Source organism: Jaculus jaculus, chromosome 21 (assembly GCF_020740685.1).
Source record: "Jaculus jaculus isolate mJacJac1 chromosome 21, mJacJac1.mat.Y.cur, whole genome shotgun sequence".
Lineage (NCBI taxonomy): Eukaryota > Metazoa > Chordata > Mammalia > Rodentia > Dipodidae > Jaculus > Jaculus jaculus.
This window is the reverse complement of record NC_059122.1, coordinates 2,684,341-2,701,462: the sequence shown is the minus strand read 5'-3', so window position 1 is coordinate 2,701,462 and position 17,122 is coordinate 2,684,341. Positions and strand designations below refer to the sequence as shown.

General features: G+C 44.2%; 1 protein-coding gene across 4 annotated transcripts in view; it reads left to right on the top strand.

Moving 5' to 3' along the window:
• The window catches only part of Sema5a (semaphorin 5A), a 567,085-nt gene that overhangs the window by 384,714 nt on the left and 165,249 nt on the right, over positions 1–17,122 (top strand). For all 4 annotated transcript variants that reach the window (XM_045139346.1, XM_045139343.1, XM_045139344.1 and 1 more), the window contains one exon: positions 9,695–9,757. In XM_045139346.1, the coding sequence (XP_044995281.1) occupies positions 9,695–9,757 (63 nt within the window). The remainder of the gene's footprint in view (positions 1–9,694; positions 9,758–17,122) is intronic.

Sequence of the window (17,122 nt, the reverse complement as noted above, 5' to 3'; positions counted from 1 at the left end):
AAGGACCCCGGTTCGAGGCTTGGTTCCCCAGGACCCACGTTAGCCAGATGCGCAAGGGGGCGCACGCGTCTGGAGTTCGTTTGCATTGGCTGGAGGCCCTGGCGTGCCCATTCTCTCTCTCTCTCTCTCAAATAAATAAATAATTTTACAAAAAAGAATAAACACCATCTCAAGAAAAAACATCTACTTTCAGTTTTTAGGTTTTGTTTTTCTTTTCAAAGAGAGAGAGAGAGGTCAGGCGTGGTGGTGCACACCTTTAATCCCAGCATTCAGGAGGCAGAGGTAGGAGAATCACTGTGAGTTCAAGGCGACCCCTGAGGCTACATAGTGAATTCCAGGTCAGCCTGGGCTAGACTGAGACCCTACCTTCAAAAACCAAAAAGAGAGAGAGAGAGAGGAAGTGGGTAAGAGAGAAAATGTGAACTCCAGCAACTCCTGTCACTGCAAACGAACTCCAGATGCACGTGCCACTTTGTGCACCTGAATTAACATGGATACTGGGGAATCAAACCCAGATGGTCAAGCTTCCCAAGCAAGTGCCTTTGACCACTGAGCCATCTCTCACTCTCTCCTTTGAGTTTTTGATGTAGCTCTCCAGTTTCTGGCAAACACTACAATTACATTTTGTGGCCTTTGGCTGTTGTTATCTATGTAACAAGGACATAATGAAATGTTTTATCATTTAAGAAAATGTAACATTAGAAACTATGATTTTTTTTCCCCACCCAAATGCATTTGGGAAATTTCATACAGGCAGAACAGTCGTGGGGACTCAGTCCCCCCTGATGTCACTCTTTCTATCCCACATGTGATTGACTTTCACTTGGGTTACTTATGTGCCAGTGCTTTCAGAAAATCCATGTATAAAATAGCTATTCCTCTAGTAATTGGATTTTTTTTTCCCACTAAATTTAGGCTGACAAATTGGACAAAGTGCCATTTATCAAAGCAACTCTACTTGAGTCTATGAAAATAAGTTATTTGAAGGTTGGGAGCCAGGAATACCTTGAAATCCCAGGCAAGTGCGCCACCTAAGTTTGGAAGCATAGCTTTCGTTAGGAGCCACACCTGAAGTCCCATGGTCCTTTAAGGGCTGAATGTCCGGCCATCATCACTGTAGATCTGGACTAGCGAGTACAGTGTCCTCCGACATCATGTCCTTTTTTTCTCAGCACTGAGGAGCAAGTCTACTGGAATCCAATCTGCTTTTATTTTTTTTATTTTTTTGTTCATTTTTATTTATTTATTTGAGAGTGACAGGGAGAGAGAGAGGCAGATAGAGAGAGAGAGCGAAAGAGAGAGAATGGGCGCACCAGGGCCTCCAGCCACTGTAAACGAACTCCAGATGCGTGCACCCCCTTGTGCATCTGGCTAACATGGGTCCTGGGGAATCGAGCCTTGAACCAGGGTCCTTAGGCTTCACAGGCAAGCGCTTAGCTGCTAAGCCATCTCTCCAGCTCCCCAGTCTGTTTTATCACATTGTCTCCAGACTTGATGTCACTCACCCAAGTCACCCGTTTCCTTAAAGCACTAAATCAGTTAGATGATGAGGATCCTGTGACTGCAGGACTTTAGAAATGCTTCAAGAACATCACACACTTCACATGCAGCTTTGTCCTTTAAGAATTATTGACATTTGGCCTGGAGGGATGGCTTAGCTGTTAAGGCGTTTGCCTACAAAGGCAAAGGACCCCGTTCGATTCCCCAGGACCCACGTTAGCCAGATGCATAAGGTAGTGCACGTGTCTTGGAGTTCGTTTGCAGTGGCTGGAGGCCCTGGTGAGCCCTTTCTTTCTCTCCCTCTCTCTGCCTCTATCTCTCTCTCGCAAATCAATACATAAAAATAAAAAGTTTAAATAAGAAAGAATTGACACTAGTCAATCAATTGTATTCTTTGGAAACTTTCACTGAAATAATTTCACTATCACATTGTCTGACGTTTCTTGTCCTTAGTAGGGGCTGGAGGGGAGGGAGTAAGGTCCAATGTCATTTCAGATTATACTCCCAAATAACTAAAATTCAAATTCAAAGGTTGCTTTATTTATTTATTTTTTTTATTTCTTAGTGTGTATAAATGTCCCTGCTCTCAGAAGTAGGCGACCAAAACATGTAGGTCACTGGAGAGTGTGGTGGTGACTCATGTCTCTCTTGACTTCACATTTTCCTAGGGATTTCATGGGACACCATGACTTTGACCTGACACCACCTTGATCTCTCCCAGCTGTATTAAAATTTTTTTGTTTATTATTATTTATTTATTTGAGAGCAACAGACAGAGAGAGAAAGAGGGAGAGACAGAAAGAGAGAGAGAATGGGCACGCCAGGGCCTATGCAAGAGAACAAATGAACTCCAGACGCGTTCGCCCCCTTGTGCATCTGGCTCACGTGGGTCCTGGGGAATCGAGCCTCGAACCGGGGTCCTTAGGCTTCACAGGCAAGCGCTTAACCACTAACCCATCTCTCCAGCCCTTATAGCTGTATTTAAAATGCTACTTAAATGAATGCATTTGGCACTAGAGAGTCCGTGAACCCCGGCTTGGATGTTTCCCTCCCCTGTTATGGAGCATGTGTCTACGTGTTCCTTGTCCCATTGGCACAGGGAACTGCAGTGCTTGGAGGAGAAATCCTAGGTGGCATTTGCCCGGATGTGCAGTGCGTGGTGAGCTCACCCAACAGCTCAAAGGCTCACCCGTCTATTCCGTCCATGGAGCTCCCTGGAGGAGTATCCCGGGGCACCCTCCATCCCTGGCACCCAGCACCCTAGCCACTCACTTTTACACAGCTGCGTGTTGAGCAATAATTGCTATCAGTGATTCTTTGAGGTGCTGCGGGTTTGTAAGGACGGCAGCAGCCTGGCCTCCTGCCCCGGTGCAGTTGGCTCTGGGGTAGAGCTGGGGAGGGTTGCCAGCATTGTTTTTTAATTTTTTTTATTTATTTTTTAATGTTTTAATGCCCACTTCTGGCCTCTCTAAGATTAAGCTGTATCCATGAATTTTGTGTGGATGTTACTATAATAAGAATTAAAAAACACGCCAACATTAACAAGAACCAGTACAAAAGTTATAGGAGGTTTCCTTCTCGTGTCTGGTTTAAAGATCTCGCCAGTAGAAAGGCATTAGGCTTGCTTATATTTGACGTGGACAGCTGACATCCCCTAAGATGTAGGGGGAACGAATACGGAACACATCTTCCCAAAGTAACTCAACTTCTCAGATCTTGGTAGCATTTAAGGACATGTTTCTATTGCCGCTTGAGGTGAAATGGACAGGCAAGCCACTCACATTGTGAGTCAAGCTCACCCATGTTCAAGGTTAGTCAGTGTGATAAGATACTGAAGTCACATAAAATACATGCTTGCTGGGCTGGAGAGATGGCTCAGCAGTTAAGGCATTTGCCTGTGAAGCCAAAGGACCCAGGTTCAATTCCCCAGGACCCACGCTAACCAGATGCACAAGGGGGCGCACGCGTCTGGAGTTCGTCTGCAGTGGCTGGAGGCCCTAGTGCGCCCATTCTCTCTCTCCCTGTCTGTCTGTCTTCTCTCTATCTCTATCTCTCTGCTGGCAAATAAATATATAAATACTTTAAAATGCACACTTGTTTCAAGTTTCAACTCACATGAGTTTTGCTGATTTTGAGCAAGTCACAGCCGCACATTCCCTGACAGTTTTTTTTTTTTTTCTGTTGATGACATTGCATGACATAAGAATATGGATACAAACATGTGAAAAATAAGCCCTCAGGTGGTGGCTAATATTTGGTGCTGTGTAATTAAGCTGTTTTTTTGTTGTTTCAATGTTATCCTTTGCCAGTATCTAATTAGCCGAGCCATCTGCCGAAAGCGCAGTGGCCCATCTGTCTCGATGCTGTTCCCTTGATTTTTATGAAAAGGATGCGTCACTACTGGTCCCCATGTCATTACTCCTTGTGCTGTGGGATGCGACGATGCACAGCTTTGTTTGAGTCTTCCTGACGATGTGGGCTTATAGGAATGTAACTAGTAGATTAAAAAGAGCCTATTGGGCTGGAGAGATGGCTTAGCGGTTAAGCGCTTGCCTGTGAAGCCTAAGGACCCCGGTTCGAGGCTCAATTCCCCAGGACCCACGTTAGCCAGATGCACAAGGGGGCGCATGCATCTGGAGTTCGTTTGCAGGGCTGGAGGCCTTGGCTCACCCATTCTCTCTCTCTCCGCCTGTTGCTCTCAAATAAATAAATAAAAATAAAAATAAAAAAACTTTTAAAAAGAGCCTATCACCGACTGATTCTTGAAGTCACAGCTAAATTTGCTGTAACCAGAGCACGGTCCTGTTATCCTTGGGCTTTCTGAAGCTCTACAAGCAGTGTCTGCTGCTTGTACATGTGAGAGGATCTGCAAGCCCAGGCACATGGCTGGACTTGAGATGGGCAGCATGCAGCTGCTCAAAAGAGCACGCTGGTTCAGCCCAGAACTCACGTGACGCTGTCTAGACTGATGGACTCAACTCATCCCTGATTGCAAATTAGTATCTGCACGCATGTGATCTTATCTGCCCATCTTCCGTCAGCCGTTATCTAGCCGAGCGCCTCGGTCTTGGTAGGTATTGAATAAAGCAGCACTCCCGTGAACTGTTTAATGTCACAGATCTTGTTTACGTGTCTCCACAGAAAAGCAGTAGGGCGAAAGTATAAATCTTTGTTCCTTTGGGCTGAAGAGATGGCTTAGCGGTTAAGCGCTTGCCTGTGAAGCCTAAGGACCCCGGTTCGAGGCTCGATTCCTCAGGACCCACGTTAGCCAGATGCACAAGGGGGCGCACGCGTCTGGAGTTCGTTTGCAGAGGCTGGAAGCCCTGGCGCGCCCATTCTCTCTCTCTCCCTCTATCTGTCTTTCTCTCTGTGTCTGTCGCTCTCAAAAAAAAAAAAAAAAAATTTAAATAAAATCTTTGTTCCTTTATGAATACAGATGTTTCAGACTCACTGTTTCATCAACCAGCCAAGTCACAACAATATGGCCCGTGCATGCCCATGGCTGTGGAGTGCAGTGTGCACGGAACGGAACGGCAGAGTGCCTGATTAGCATCCCTGTTCCCTCGAGGGCTCGTGTGCCAATAAAACAGCAGAACATGACCCAAGTTAAAGATTTGTTTAAAAGGAAGAGACCCAGGAAATAAGACTGAGTTGTACTGAAACATGGAAAATAGGTTTCAGCGGACAGAAAAGTATCTAAAGTGAATCTGAAGATAGGTATAAACATGGATATAATGGATTTTGTTCCAAAATAATATATATATATATATATATATATATATATGTTTCATTGAGACTAGAATAAAATTTGAATAAATATGCTTTCATTGAAGAGCATCTGTCTTCCATAATAAAGGAAGTTATAACCAGATTAAATCAGAAGCTAAGTGAAAACAACAGAGTGAAAACCCCACAGAAATAAGGCCTGGCTCCACGGTATCCCATTGATACCAGTATCTCCTATGGAAACATGTTTTTTTGTTTTTTGTTTTTTGTTTTTTTTCCCCGTAGCTGCCAGTTGATCCAACAGAAGACGTTTAGTTTGCTGAAAAGAAAAACACCATGAGATTAATCTGAATCCCCTAATTCTAATGTAACCTAGAAAAAACAAAAACAAAAACAAACAACGTTTTATTATGGAGTAGTATAACTGCATCATATGAATGCGCTATTTCTAATTTGGGGGTATTTCCATACTGATCTTCATAACAGATGTACTAGTTTGTGTTCCCACCATCAGTGGATGTAAGTAAGTATGTAAGATACATGTATATAGGGGATAAGTGTGAGTTAAACCTATGAAGATAGAACCTTAACCAAAGTGAATGTAAGGACTGGAGAGATGGCTTAGCGGCTAAGGCATTTGCCTGCAAAGCCAAAAGATCCCGGTTCGATGCCCCAGGACCCACATAAGCCAGATGTACAAGGGGGCGCACGCATCTGGAATTCGTTTGCAGTGGCTGAAGGCCCTGGTATGCCCATTCTTTCTCTCTCCCTCTCTCTCTCTCTCTCTCTCTCTCTCTCTCTCTCAAATAAATAAAAATAAGGCTTTAAAAAAATGTACCCCAAAATTCCAGAATGAATGATACCAAATGCTCTGTATTCCAACTGAGTTAAAATAGACAAAACACCGCCTTTGCAAGTCCGTTTACTTTTACAGGTCTGTAACGTTCAGCTAACTGTCTCCCCTAACTGCTTCTGCACTATGTAAACTTTCATTGTTCGCATAAAATTGTCTCTCCTTCTTCTTCCGATGGACCACAACAAAGCTATCCCGTCACGGTTTGCAATTAATTTGGGATTAGGATATTGTCGATGCACCGGGTGACACTGAGATGAAAATGCCTCGGGAACACAGCTTCTCCACTTTCAATCACTTTCTGCAGAAAAACCTATAAGATTTGTCCTATTTTTTTTTTTTTTTTTTTGTGGCTCTAATAAACTTGTGTGTGCACTCGCTGTTTTCTGTTCTTTGGTATTCTGGATAAAGTAATGAAATATTTATGAAAACTCTCATACTTCTCTTTCTATGACTTCCCACTTCTGGTCCTCGGCCAATATTTATCTTGAACATGTGGGCCGAGCTGGCGGCGTGTTCCCTCTGCAGCAGAGGCAGCTAAAGCAGTTTTGATATTTGATGCATAGTCTTATCTGAACCCCGGGGCTGACCCTGCTCCTCAGAGCTCTTGTGTTGACTCAAGACACCATTAATATCTTTTGCGATGATATGGATTAAATTGAGGGCCCCACACTTGCTAGGCAAGAGCTCTGCCACTGAGACCTACCGCCCCTCCCCCCAGCCTTATCTTTTACTTTTATTTGAAATCAACATCTCTCATTAGGTCACTCAGGCTGGCCTTGAACTTATCCCGTAGCACTGTAGCCTGGGGGAGGCTTTAAACTTGTAATCTTCCCTGCCTGAGGCAATATTTAACTTTAAATGATATCATGACCCTACCTACACAAGACCATCCGAATAGGAAGAAAAGACTGTGACATCACAATAAAAGAGAGACTGATTGAGACGGGGAGGGGATATGATGGAGAGTGGAGTTTCAAAGTGGAAAGTGGGGGTAGAGAGGGAATTACCATGGGATATTGTTTATAATCATGGAAGTTATCAAATTAATTAATTAAAATAAATAATATTATGAGAGCTACTGTGAATGCCTCTGCAGCTAAAGTATTTTTTTTTTTTATAAATTTTTATTTATTTATTTATTTGAGAGCGACAGACACAGAGAGAAAGACAGAGAGAGGGAGAGAGAGAGAATGGGCGCGCCAGGGCTTCCAGCCTCTGCAAACGAACTCCAGACGCGTGCGCCCCCTTGTGCATCTGGCTAACGTGGGACCTGGGGAACCGAGCCTCGAACCGGGGTCCTTAGGCTTCACAGGCAAGCGCTTTAACCGCTAAGCCATCTCTCCAGCCCAGCTAAAGTATTTTACTGAATAGTTTTCACATAACTATAGTACTAATTTCTGTTTCTTTTTCTTAAATATTTATTTGAGAGAGCAAGAGAGGGAAAGAGACAGACAGAAAGAGAGAGAGAATGGGCGCACCAGGGCCTCCTTCCACTGCAAACAAACTCCAGATGTGTGTGCCCCCTTGTGCATCTGGCTTACGTGGGTCCTGGGGAACTGAACCTAGGTCCTTTGGCTTTGCAGGCAAGTGCCTTAACCGCTAAGCCATCTCTCTAGCTCCCTAATTTCTCTTTCTAATATATGCCTTTAACTCTTTGGCTACTGTGAAACTAAACTTATTAAGTTCTCCACTATGGAAAAGCTATAGCATAGTGTATCAGTCCTCTCTTAAGTTTAAATAAATGTAAAGGCATAGACATTTTACTTTAAATAGTAACAATTGAGTGAGGGGTTTTTGTTGTTGTTGTTGTTTGTTTTCCGAGGTAGGGTCTCACTCTGGTCCAGGCTGACCTGGAATTCACTATGTAGTCTCAGGCTGACCTCAAACTCATGGCGATCCTCTTACCTCTGCCTCCCAAGTGCTGGGATTAAAGGCACGCGCCCCCACGCCCGGCTTACTTTTTTTTTTTTTTTAATAAATCTAAGAAAGGAAAATATTAGAGGTCAAGACAGACTAACCCAGTGCATTTGTTTTGACTTATTGTGTCTCTGACTACACCAATGTCTGAAACTCCTTTGTTTTCTTGGTATTTTCAGTTCTTTGGTGAAAATTTATGCTATCATGGATAGGAGTCAAGGCCATTCGTGCCATCAGACACTTTGCCTACAGAGTCACTGCCCCTTTAAGCATCCAATCAACAGAAAAAGAAAACAAAGAAAATCACAAAATGAATTAGCACATTCTTTTATCAGAGGCGCACACTGGTAAAATTCTCCGTGTCTGCAGAAGGGCAATAGTTACCGTGTTGTTTCTGTTTAAAGGATACCAAAGGGACTCTCTTGGCATTACTTTTCTCATGAAGTCATCTTTGCTCAATAAGACAAGTTGTCCAGGAAGCAATACATTCTGACTTGGGCTCCGATGTGTTTAGAGATATCTGACTTTATCATTTAGGAGAGCTGGGAAAGCCATGTTACTGGCGATAAGGGCAAAGGCTGTATTTACGCGCATGTTTGTTTTAGTTTAGTTTATATCTGGGGCTCGTTATTTGGAATTTGCAAATCCCCATTGCCTCTCCTAATGCCTTGTGAGAATTCATTGAACTGGTGCAAAATTAACGAATTATTCAGAAGTGCCGTTCTAGTGATAAAGGCAAACTTAACTTTAAGAGCATAGCAGGAACTGGGAAGCATTCTTTACCTTAAAAGTTCTGCACACCTTAAATCAGTAGAAAAGAAAAAAAAAAATTCAGCAGGGCGTGGTGGCACACACCTTTAATCCCAGCACTCGGGAGGCAGAGGTAGGTGGATCGCTGTGTGTTCAAGGCCACCCTGAGACTCCATAGTGAATTCCAGGTCAGCCTAGGCTAGAGTGAGACCCTACCTCGAAAACCCAAAAATAAATAAAAGAACCAAAAGAAAAAATTCAAATGCTAAAATTTGCTTTCACAGTGTTCCCCTTGAGTCAGGCAGTATTATCTTACCCATTCAGGGTTCCTCTTTGTGACTGCAGACGTGACGATTTACAGATCAATGAATCAGCTTAAGTTAAGTTCGGAAAGTTTGAGAAAAATCAAATGCCCTGGCTGTAGATAGGTAGTCAGAGCTAACAACAGAAGTTGCTGGCGTTGGAGAAAATGACGGCTGTGTGCCTCACACGAGCTATTGCTGTGTGGCTGCTTATCTTGGCAATGAGGGTGTGTGTGCAAAGTCACTCATCGTGATAGGTGTGAATGACACACGGTGGGTTTTCAATAAACGTTCACGTTTTATTTTCAAGTTTGCCTTCCTCCCTCGTCAGGGTCTGCACTGTGGTGTCTCTAAAATGATCCTGGCTCTCTAACACCGACTGCAGCCATATGTCCCACTGGTCCAATTAGGAACCAGCTAAGTAGGGAGTGAGCTGTTCAAATGCCTTTATTTAAAGGCCAAACCTAAGCCCACGGCTTGGCCACTTGTGTTTGGTGTGAATTCTGTCCTGGTGTGTGTATCTGTTGGCGCTGGGCCGCACGCATACGGTCCAGTCTAGAGTCTAGTGCGCTCTTGATCTTTTTTTTTTTTTTTTTTAAACTCACAACTATAACAGATGTGTTTGCTTTGTGCTTTTCCACAGGCTGTGGAGTGGGATTGTGACGAAGCTGCCAAGAAGGCCTGTTACAGCAAGGGCAAGTCAAAGGTAGGAAGGACGGAGCAGTCCCACCCTGTTTTGAATGGTCGTTGAAAGCTCATTGATGTCTGGACACATGTGGCCTACGAAGAGAAACTATGCATACGTCAGGTGCTCAGGTTTTTAGGGTGAAATCAGCCATAGCAACCGATCATTTTCTTTAAATTTTTTTGTTCATTCTTATTTATTTGAGAGTGACGCAGAGAGAGAGAGAGAGAAATGGGCGCGCCAGGGCTTCTAGCCACTGCAACAAACTCCAGACACATGCGCCCCCTTTTGCATCTGGCTAACGTGGGTCCTGGGGAATCGAGCCTCGAACCGGGGTCCTTAGGCTTCACAGGCAAGCGCTTAACCACTAAGCCATCTCTCCAGCCCACCACCGATCATTTTCACAGAGGGTTGGGATACGAGATCTGGTGTTCGGACCTTCAGCCTTTAGAAATGAAACTCACTGGGACGGTGTGCAACACGCACAAGCACGCAAACATGAAAGTTAAAAATAATATTGAAGAGCTCTTGTTCATACTTTGTACTTAACTATAAGAAGAAACTGATTTTTAAAAGATATTTATTTATTTTATTAGTAGTAGTATTTTTAAATACTGAGTTTCCAACCTTAGGGTCTACATGCCAGTCAGATAGTTGGCATTTGCCCAGTGAAATTACTGCAACAGAAATCAGTCTAGAATTATTCTTAAGGATTTATCTCCACATGTCCTGGTAATTGGTTCTGTTTCTTTTTTTTTTTTTTAATTTTATTTATTTATTTAAGAGTTACAGACAGAAAGCAAAAGAGACAGAGAGAGAGAGAGAGAGAGAGAGGATGGGCGCACCAGGGCCTCCAGCCACTGCAAACGAACTCCAGACGCGTGCACCCCCTTGTGCATCTGGCTAACATGGGTCCTGGGGAAGCGAGCCTCGAACCGGGGTCCTTAGGCTTCACAGGCAGGCACTTAACCGCTAAGCCATCTCCCCAGCCCTGGTTCTGTTTCTTTTAATGCTGAAATGTACACACTGCCCCCTCCCCCAACACCAAAGTTCCCAGGGAAAGTCTTAGTGACATCTCCCGATGCGGAAATGCAGCTTTTGCAAACCTACGGCCAGCGGGCAGCTTTTGCACCACCAAGGTTCAGGAGCAGGCAGCAGAGTTTGTCTTTCCAGCACTTTCTGTGTCTTTGAGACAACCGCCCTTGCCTCCTCTGGAGCGGATCCCTCGCAGCAGGCTCCCAGGCTCAGGTCACTGCCTCCCTTGGGGCCACAGTGCCCTTTTCCTGTGGGGAATTGCCCTCTGGTCTGCAGGACGAGGCCAGGCGCTCAGAGAAGCAGGCCCTCTGTGGGTTCAGGGCCACCCGAATGCTGAAATACCCGGTCAGTGGACATCTGGGGGACCCTAGTGCAGGTGCTCCCCCTTGTGAGCGGCACACTCTGTCCACTGAGCCGTCCACTCCGGGGCCAACAGGATGACGGAGAATAAGACATGAACGCGCATCTCGGGTGGGTGACTTCATCATCAGCTTCCCCGATAGTCAACCAGGCAAGACAAAGTACTTGGAGAGGAAGAAGAAGGGAAGCAGGTGGCAAGAAATCCAGGGAGACGATTTACCAGGACATGTTTAATCCCTGGAAATGGCCCGGATAAGTCATTGAAACACACACACACAATATATATAATGATGGCTCCTGGTCGGCAAAAATACGCTACATGGTCTATTCCAGCATCCCCGGAAACGTGTGACTTTCTAACCGTCTTGGTGAGTTTGGTGAACCATGAAGAAGATGTTTGGCAGAGGGTGTTTATCTAGCCTTCGCCCGCAGCACACCAGAGAAATGATTCCACCAAGGTTGAGCTTGGTGAGGTATTTTACTTCCTGTTGGCTTATAGGAAAAAAGAGAAAAGAAGCAGCAGCTTGGGTTTTCCTGCACCAGGGACGGGCAGGCAGCACCCTGGGGAGCTGCTGTCTCCCATCCATTGATGCTTGCTGACATAGCCTTAGTGGGTGGGATCAGGTGCTTCCCAAACCTTGTGATCTGTCCTTTCCCCCTCGGATGTTTCAATGGGGAGATATATATATATCATAATATATAATATACATTATATAATATTATATTGTTAATTATATTATAAAATGTAATCATATATAACATATTAAATAATATTATATTACATTATACTATATATTATTTATTAATAATATTTATATTATTGTATGATATGTATAACATAATATATGTAATATATATTATGTTGTTAATACATTATACATTATAGCTTTAAATATATTATATATTATAATATACTATTATATATATTTAATCATATATGTGTGTATATATATAAAATCACATCTTGCCACAAGACCCTATGTCCTGAGCAGTGAGGTGGTGGGGGAAATAAGTTACACGGGGTAGGGATGGAGACATAGCAAGCATTTGTTGATGGAACACGCTTGGCTTTCTAGCCAGAGTTTCAGCTTTAAAAGAGCGCCTGTGGGGGCTGGAAGGATGGCTTAGCAGTGTTTGCCTGCAAAGTCAAAGGACCCAGGCTCGATTCCCCAGGACCGCATAAGCCAGATGCACAGGGGGGCGCACATGTCTGCAGTTCATATGCAGTGGCTGGAGGCCAGGCGTGCCCATTCTCTCTCTCTCCCTCTTTCTCTCTGTCAAATAAATAAATAAGTAAATGCAAATAATTTTTTTAAATGAAAAGAGTGCCTGTGTTGGTGAAACTGGGGCCTTCCACCAGGCCTGGGTACTCTTCTCTCTCTCTCTCTTTCCTTTTTTTCTTCTCTGTACTTTGCACCTTTTGACTTTCGCTCCTTTTCTTTCTTGCTACGCCTTGTGGATTCAGCAATAGCACTTTTCAGCTCAGCAACACCGAGGTCCCACACCTTCCTTTCCTCCCACAAGATCTGTATGCTGTCCTTCCCATCTCTTACCTCCTGCCCACAGCGCCTCACCTTTTCTTTAACACGGGTTCAAGTTCCCATTCTCGCTCTTCCTCAGTTGTCAGCCTTGTCTCTGCCCTGTGGCCCTTACGCTGCCATTGTTTTATCCAGCACCGGGCTGGCAGCTGTGCCCCTGGTTTCTTGTCAATACCGGTGCCCTCTTGGTGAAGCTCTCAAGGTGGAGGTTAGCAGTTCTGGACGAGTGAATGCAAAGCCCATTCCCAGGACGGTGAGCTCCATTTTATCATGTTCACTGCTATTGATTTGAAGGGCAGGGTCATTCTTTTCTAAGTGGGCTTTTCTGCATGCTGGAAGGAAGTCAAGCACCTTGCCTGGCCCTTGCCCAGACAGAAGTTGCCACCAAAAATCATTGCAAGGCACTCCAAACATCAATCTGCTAGGGGGCATATGACTTAGGTTTTCAGATAATAAAAACATTGGCAATTTCTACATTTGTCGTTTTGATTATTTTTGTTCTCCCTATCAAAAAAGATTTTTTTTTTAACAACTCTAGCCCAGGCTGACCTGGAATTCACTATAGAGTCTCAGGGTGGCCTTGAACTCATGGCGATCCTCCTAACTCTGCCCCTTCCTCTCGAGTGCTGAGATTAAAGGAGTGCGCCGCCACACCCAGCTCCTATCAATATTTTTGCATTTTCCTGGGAACTTCCTTATGTATTTGTTTCACAAGCTTTAGAAAACACCAAGTTAATTCTCTTCCATTCTGTGGACTGCAGTCTCTTGGAGTTCCCTGTGTGTTAGGGGCAGCATGACGATTATTTCATTTGTCCAGAGATTTTTCTGCTGCCTACTATTCAAGCCCTTAATCTTCAAAGAATCCAGGTTTTTTTTTCTAGTATATTATTACTACTTGGAGAGGAGTAATAAATATACTAGAAAATGAAAGGAGAATTGCTTCTGCTGAATAAAAATTTATATGCATGGGAACAGGGCAAATGACTTAGTGGCTAAGGCGTTTGCCTATGAAACCTAAGGACCCTGGTTTGATTCTCCAGGACCCACTTTAGCCAGATGCACAAGGGGGTGCATGCATCTGAAGTTTGTTTTCGGGGGCTGGAGGCCCTGGCGCGACCATTCTGTCTTTCTCTCTGCCTCTTCCTATTTCTCTCTCAAATAAATAAATAAAATATTTTTAAAAAATTGACACATGTTCTAGACCTTTGGCTATTGGTATTTACAAATTAAACAAGATCTATAGAATAGTATAATTTGTTCCCAGGAGGAAATCTACCCTTGAGTCAGAGAAAGCAATCAATCAACTAAAGTGATACAAAGAAATAAAATGAAGAAAATAAGTAAGGTCACATGGAATCATCTTGTTATACTTCATGTAGTTTGAGTTTTAATGGATTGAGAATAATAGCAAATTTTGGTCAGACTGTGTGGATTGGAGGGATTTTGTTGTTGTTGTTGTTTGTGTGGTTTTTTGTTTGTTTGTTTGTTTTTCGATGTAGAGTCTCACTCTAGTCCAAGCTAACCTGGAATTCACTATGTAGTCTTAGGGTGATCTCAAAATCACAGCGATCCTCCTACCTCTGCCTCCTGAATGCTGGGATTAAAGGCGTGTGCCACCACACACCTTTAGATTTTTAACATGTTAAAACAAACAGAGATAAATTGCAAGCGCCATATATTCTGAGAAAGATAAATCACACTTTCTTTCAGGCTACATGAAGTATAATGATAAATTCACCTAGTGTCTTAAGTGGCCCGTGTTCCATTGAAATAGAATTTGCTTGCTACAGCAGAACTGACTGCCGTGAGGTGGAGCGTTGGCGTCAGCCTGGCATCCAGGCTCCTCGGGGAGGCTGAGCCAGGAGGACCTCTGGAGCCCCAGAATCCCAAGACAGCCTGGGAAGCAGTGATAATCCTTCTCAAAAACAACAGAGAAGAATGGGCTGGGGGGATGACTTAGTGGTTAAGGCTCTTGCATGCAAAGCCAAAGGCCCCCGGTTCGATTCCCCAGGACCCATGTTAGCCAGATGCACAAGGGGGCGCACGCATCTGGAGTTCATTGGCAGTGGCTGGAGGCCCTGGCGCGCCCATTCTTTCTCTTTATCTGCCTCTTTCTCACTCTCTGTCTGTCACTCTCAAATAAATAAAAATTACAAAAAACAGAGAATGGTGGGCATGGTGGCGCATGCCTTTAATCCCGGCACTCGGGAGGCAGAGGTGGGAGGATCACCATGAGTTCGAGGCCACCCTGAGACTGCATAGTGAATTCCAGGTCAGCCTGGGCTAGAGTGAGACCCTACCTCGAAAAACCAAAAAAAAAAAAAAAAAAAAACACCAAAAAACAGAGAAGCAATAGAGCAACAATGACTGCATGACTGCACGGCCTTGTGGCCCAGTCACTGGACAGGGGAAAGGCTGAGAGCAGAGTTTTCCTTACCCTCTTTTCACTTCCCCTTCCCGTAGTTCATTTTTCCTATGCTTCTTCAAAAAGGTCATTGACATGGTTACCAATCAGAGGAACCTCATGCAGTGCAGCCCTGAATCCAGCACTCAGAACTCATGGTTCCTGGGATCCAAAGCAGGCACCATTTTCACCGTCGGTTTGGCTGAAAAGCCACCTCTCTACAGTGGAATGAAATTCCAGCTTTTCTTAGTGGTCTGGAAGATTCAATCATGTTACAGTTTTTGTTTGTGCCGTAGTATTCTGAGAATGCACCCCGCATTCCAAAGTTCCCTTCTCCCTGAAAAGAAAAGAACAATGCAAACTGTGACATCCCAAAAATGAGAAGAATGCCAGCCAGTGCCACCGCACTGGTTCTGTTGCCATCTCCCCTGCTTCCCACCCAAAGCGGCTTGTCCTACGCAGCAGAATGCCCTCCATTGCCCCAGAGTCAGAATGTGATGTTTGGAGAAGGCGATGGGGTTTGTAGGAGGGGTGCTACCTGTAACCCCTTCTGCTCTGGTAAAAAGAACAGTTCTCCACTGGCTTACAGAGTTTAGGACATCGTGAGCTGAGCTTAAAACTGTCCTCACGGGCTGGAGAGATGGCTTAGCGGTTAAGCACTGGCCTGTGAAGCCTAAGGACCCCGGTTCGAGGCTCGGTTCCCCAGGCCCCACGTTAGCCAGATGCACAAGGGGGCGCACGCGTCTGGAGTTCGTTTGCAGAGGCTGGAAGCCCTGGCGCGCCCATTCTCTCTCTCTCCCTCTATCTGTCTTTCTCTCTGTGTCTGTTGCTCTCAAATAGATAAATAAGTTAAAAAAAAAAAAAAAAAAACTGTCCTCATGTCCTCAGGCAATACTCAGCTGGGCACATGCGTCCCTTTATGGGGACTGCATGAACTTTGAGATCAAGAGCAGTTATGCAAATCTTTGATTAAAGCTTGCAAAGGAATTAGGGTCCTGTCATTTGAATTCTATTTGCTTATAGGATGCTCAGCTCAGTCTAGCTGCAATGGTGTAAGTATTGTGCGTATTGAAGAAGAAAATAATCTGTTTCTTTTTTTTTTATTGATGCAAACACAGTATTACAGAGCTCTGTTGCATTTCATTCTCCTTGAAAGAGTGTTATGGAAATCAAACTTTAGACCTCTTCACATGCATTTCACATAAATATTATTTTAGCCACAAATAGTCAGTTGTTTCACCGTTGAATAAAAGCTCCTTGTTTTGGGGTTTTATTTATTTATCTTTTTTTTTTTTTTTGAGTCGTGTCTTTGTGTCTGGACCCAAGTGCCTACTTCATGGCATTTGAGAACATCACAGAGGAAACACAGCTGATTATTAACGAAATGAAAGAGCTGCTTTTATTATACTTTGTAATTTTCTGAATTTTTTTTTCATGATCTCATTTCAGGATTTTTGACACTAAGTTCCTAGAATTATTGGGTGGGTTAGTGGGAGAGTTTTGAGTGGCCTCCAAGGGCTCAGTGTCCCGAGGTGTTCTTTCCGGAGCTGTCCAATTATCCCAGTAAAGAGGTAAAGTCCTAGTTACTAAGAAAAGAGAAGCCCAACAGCCTGTGCTTGGGATGGCAGTGCTGGGACTGGACGTTTTTACTGGAATGTTAATATCCTTTCTCTTAAAACAATAAAACTTGGGCTGGAGAGATGGCTTAGCGGTTAGGCGCTTGCCTGTGAAGCCTAAGGACCCCGGTTCGAGGCTCGGTTCCCCAGGTCCCACGTTAGCCAGATGCACAAGGGGGCACATGTGTCTGGAGTTTGTTTGCAGAGGCTGGAAGCCCCGGCGTGCCCGTTCTCTCTCTCTCTCTCCCTCTATCTGTCTTTCTCTCTGTGTCTGTCGCTCTCAAATAAATAAATAAAAAATTTTAAAAAAACTTAGTTATTTGGAATAGAAAGAGAGCGAGGGACAAAAACAGAGAGATTATGGGATGCCAGGGCCTCCTGCTGCTGCAAATGAGTGTCACCTGACTGATTCCATTCCACTTCTAGAAGGTTC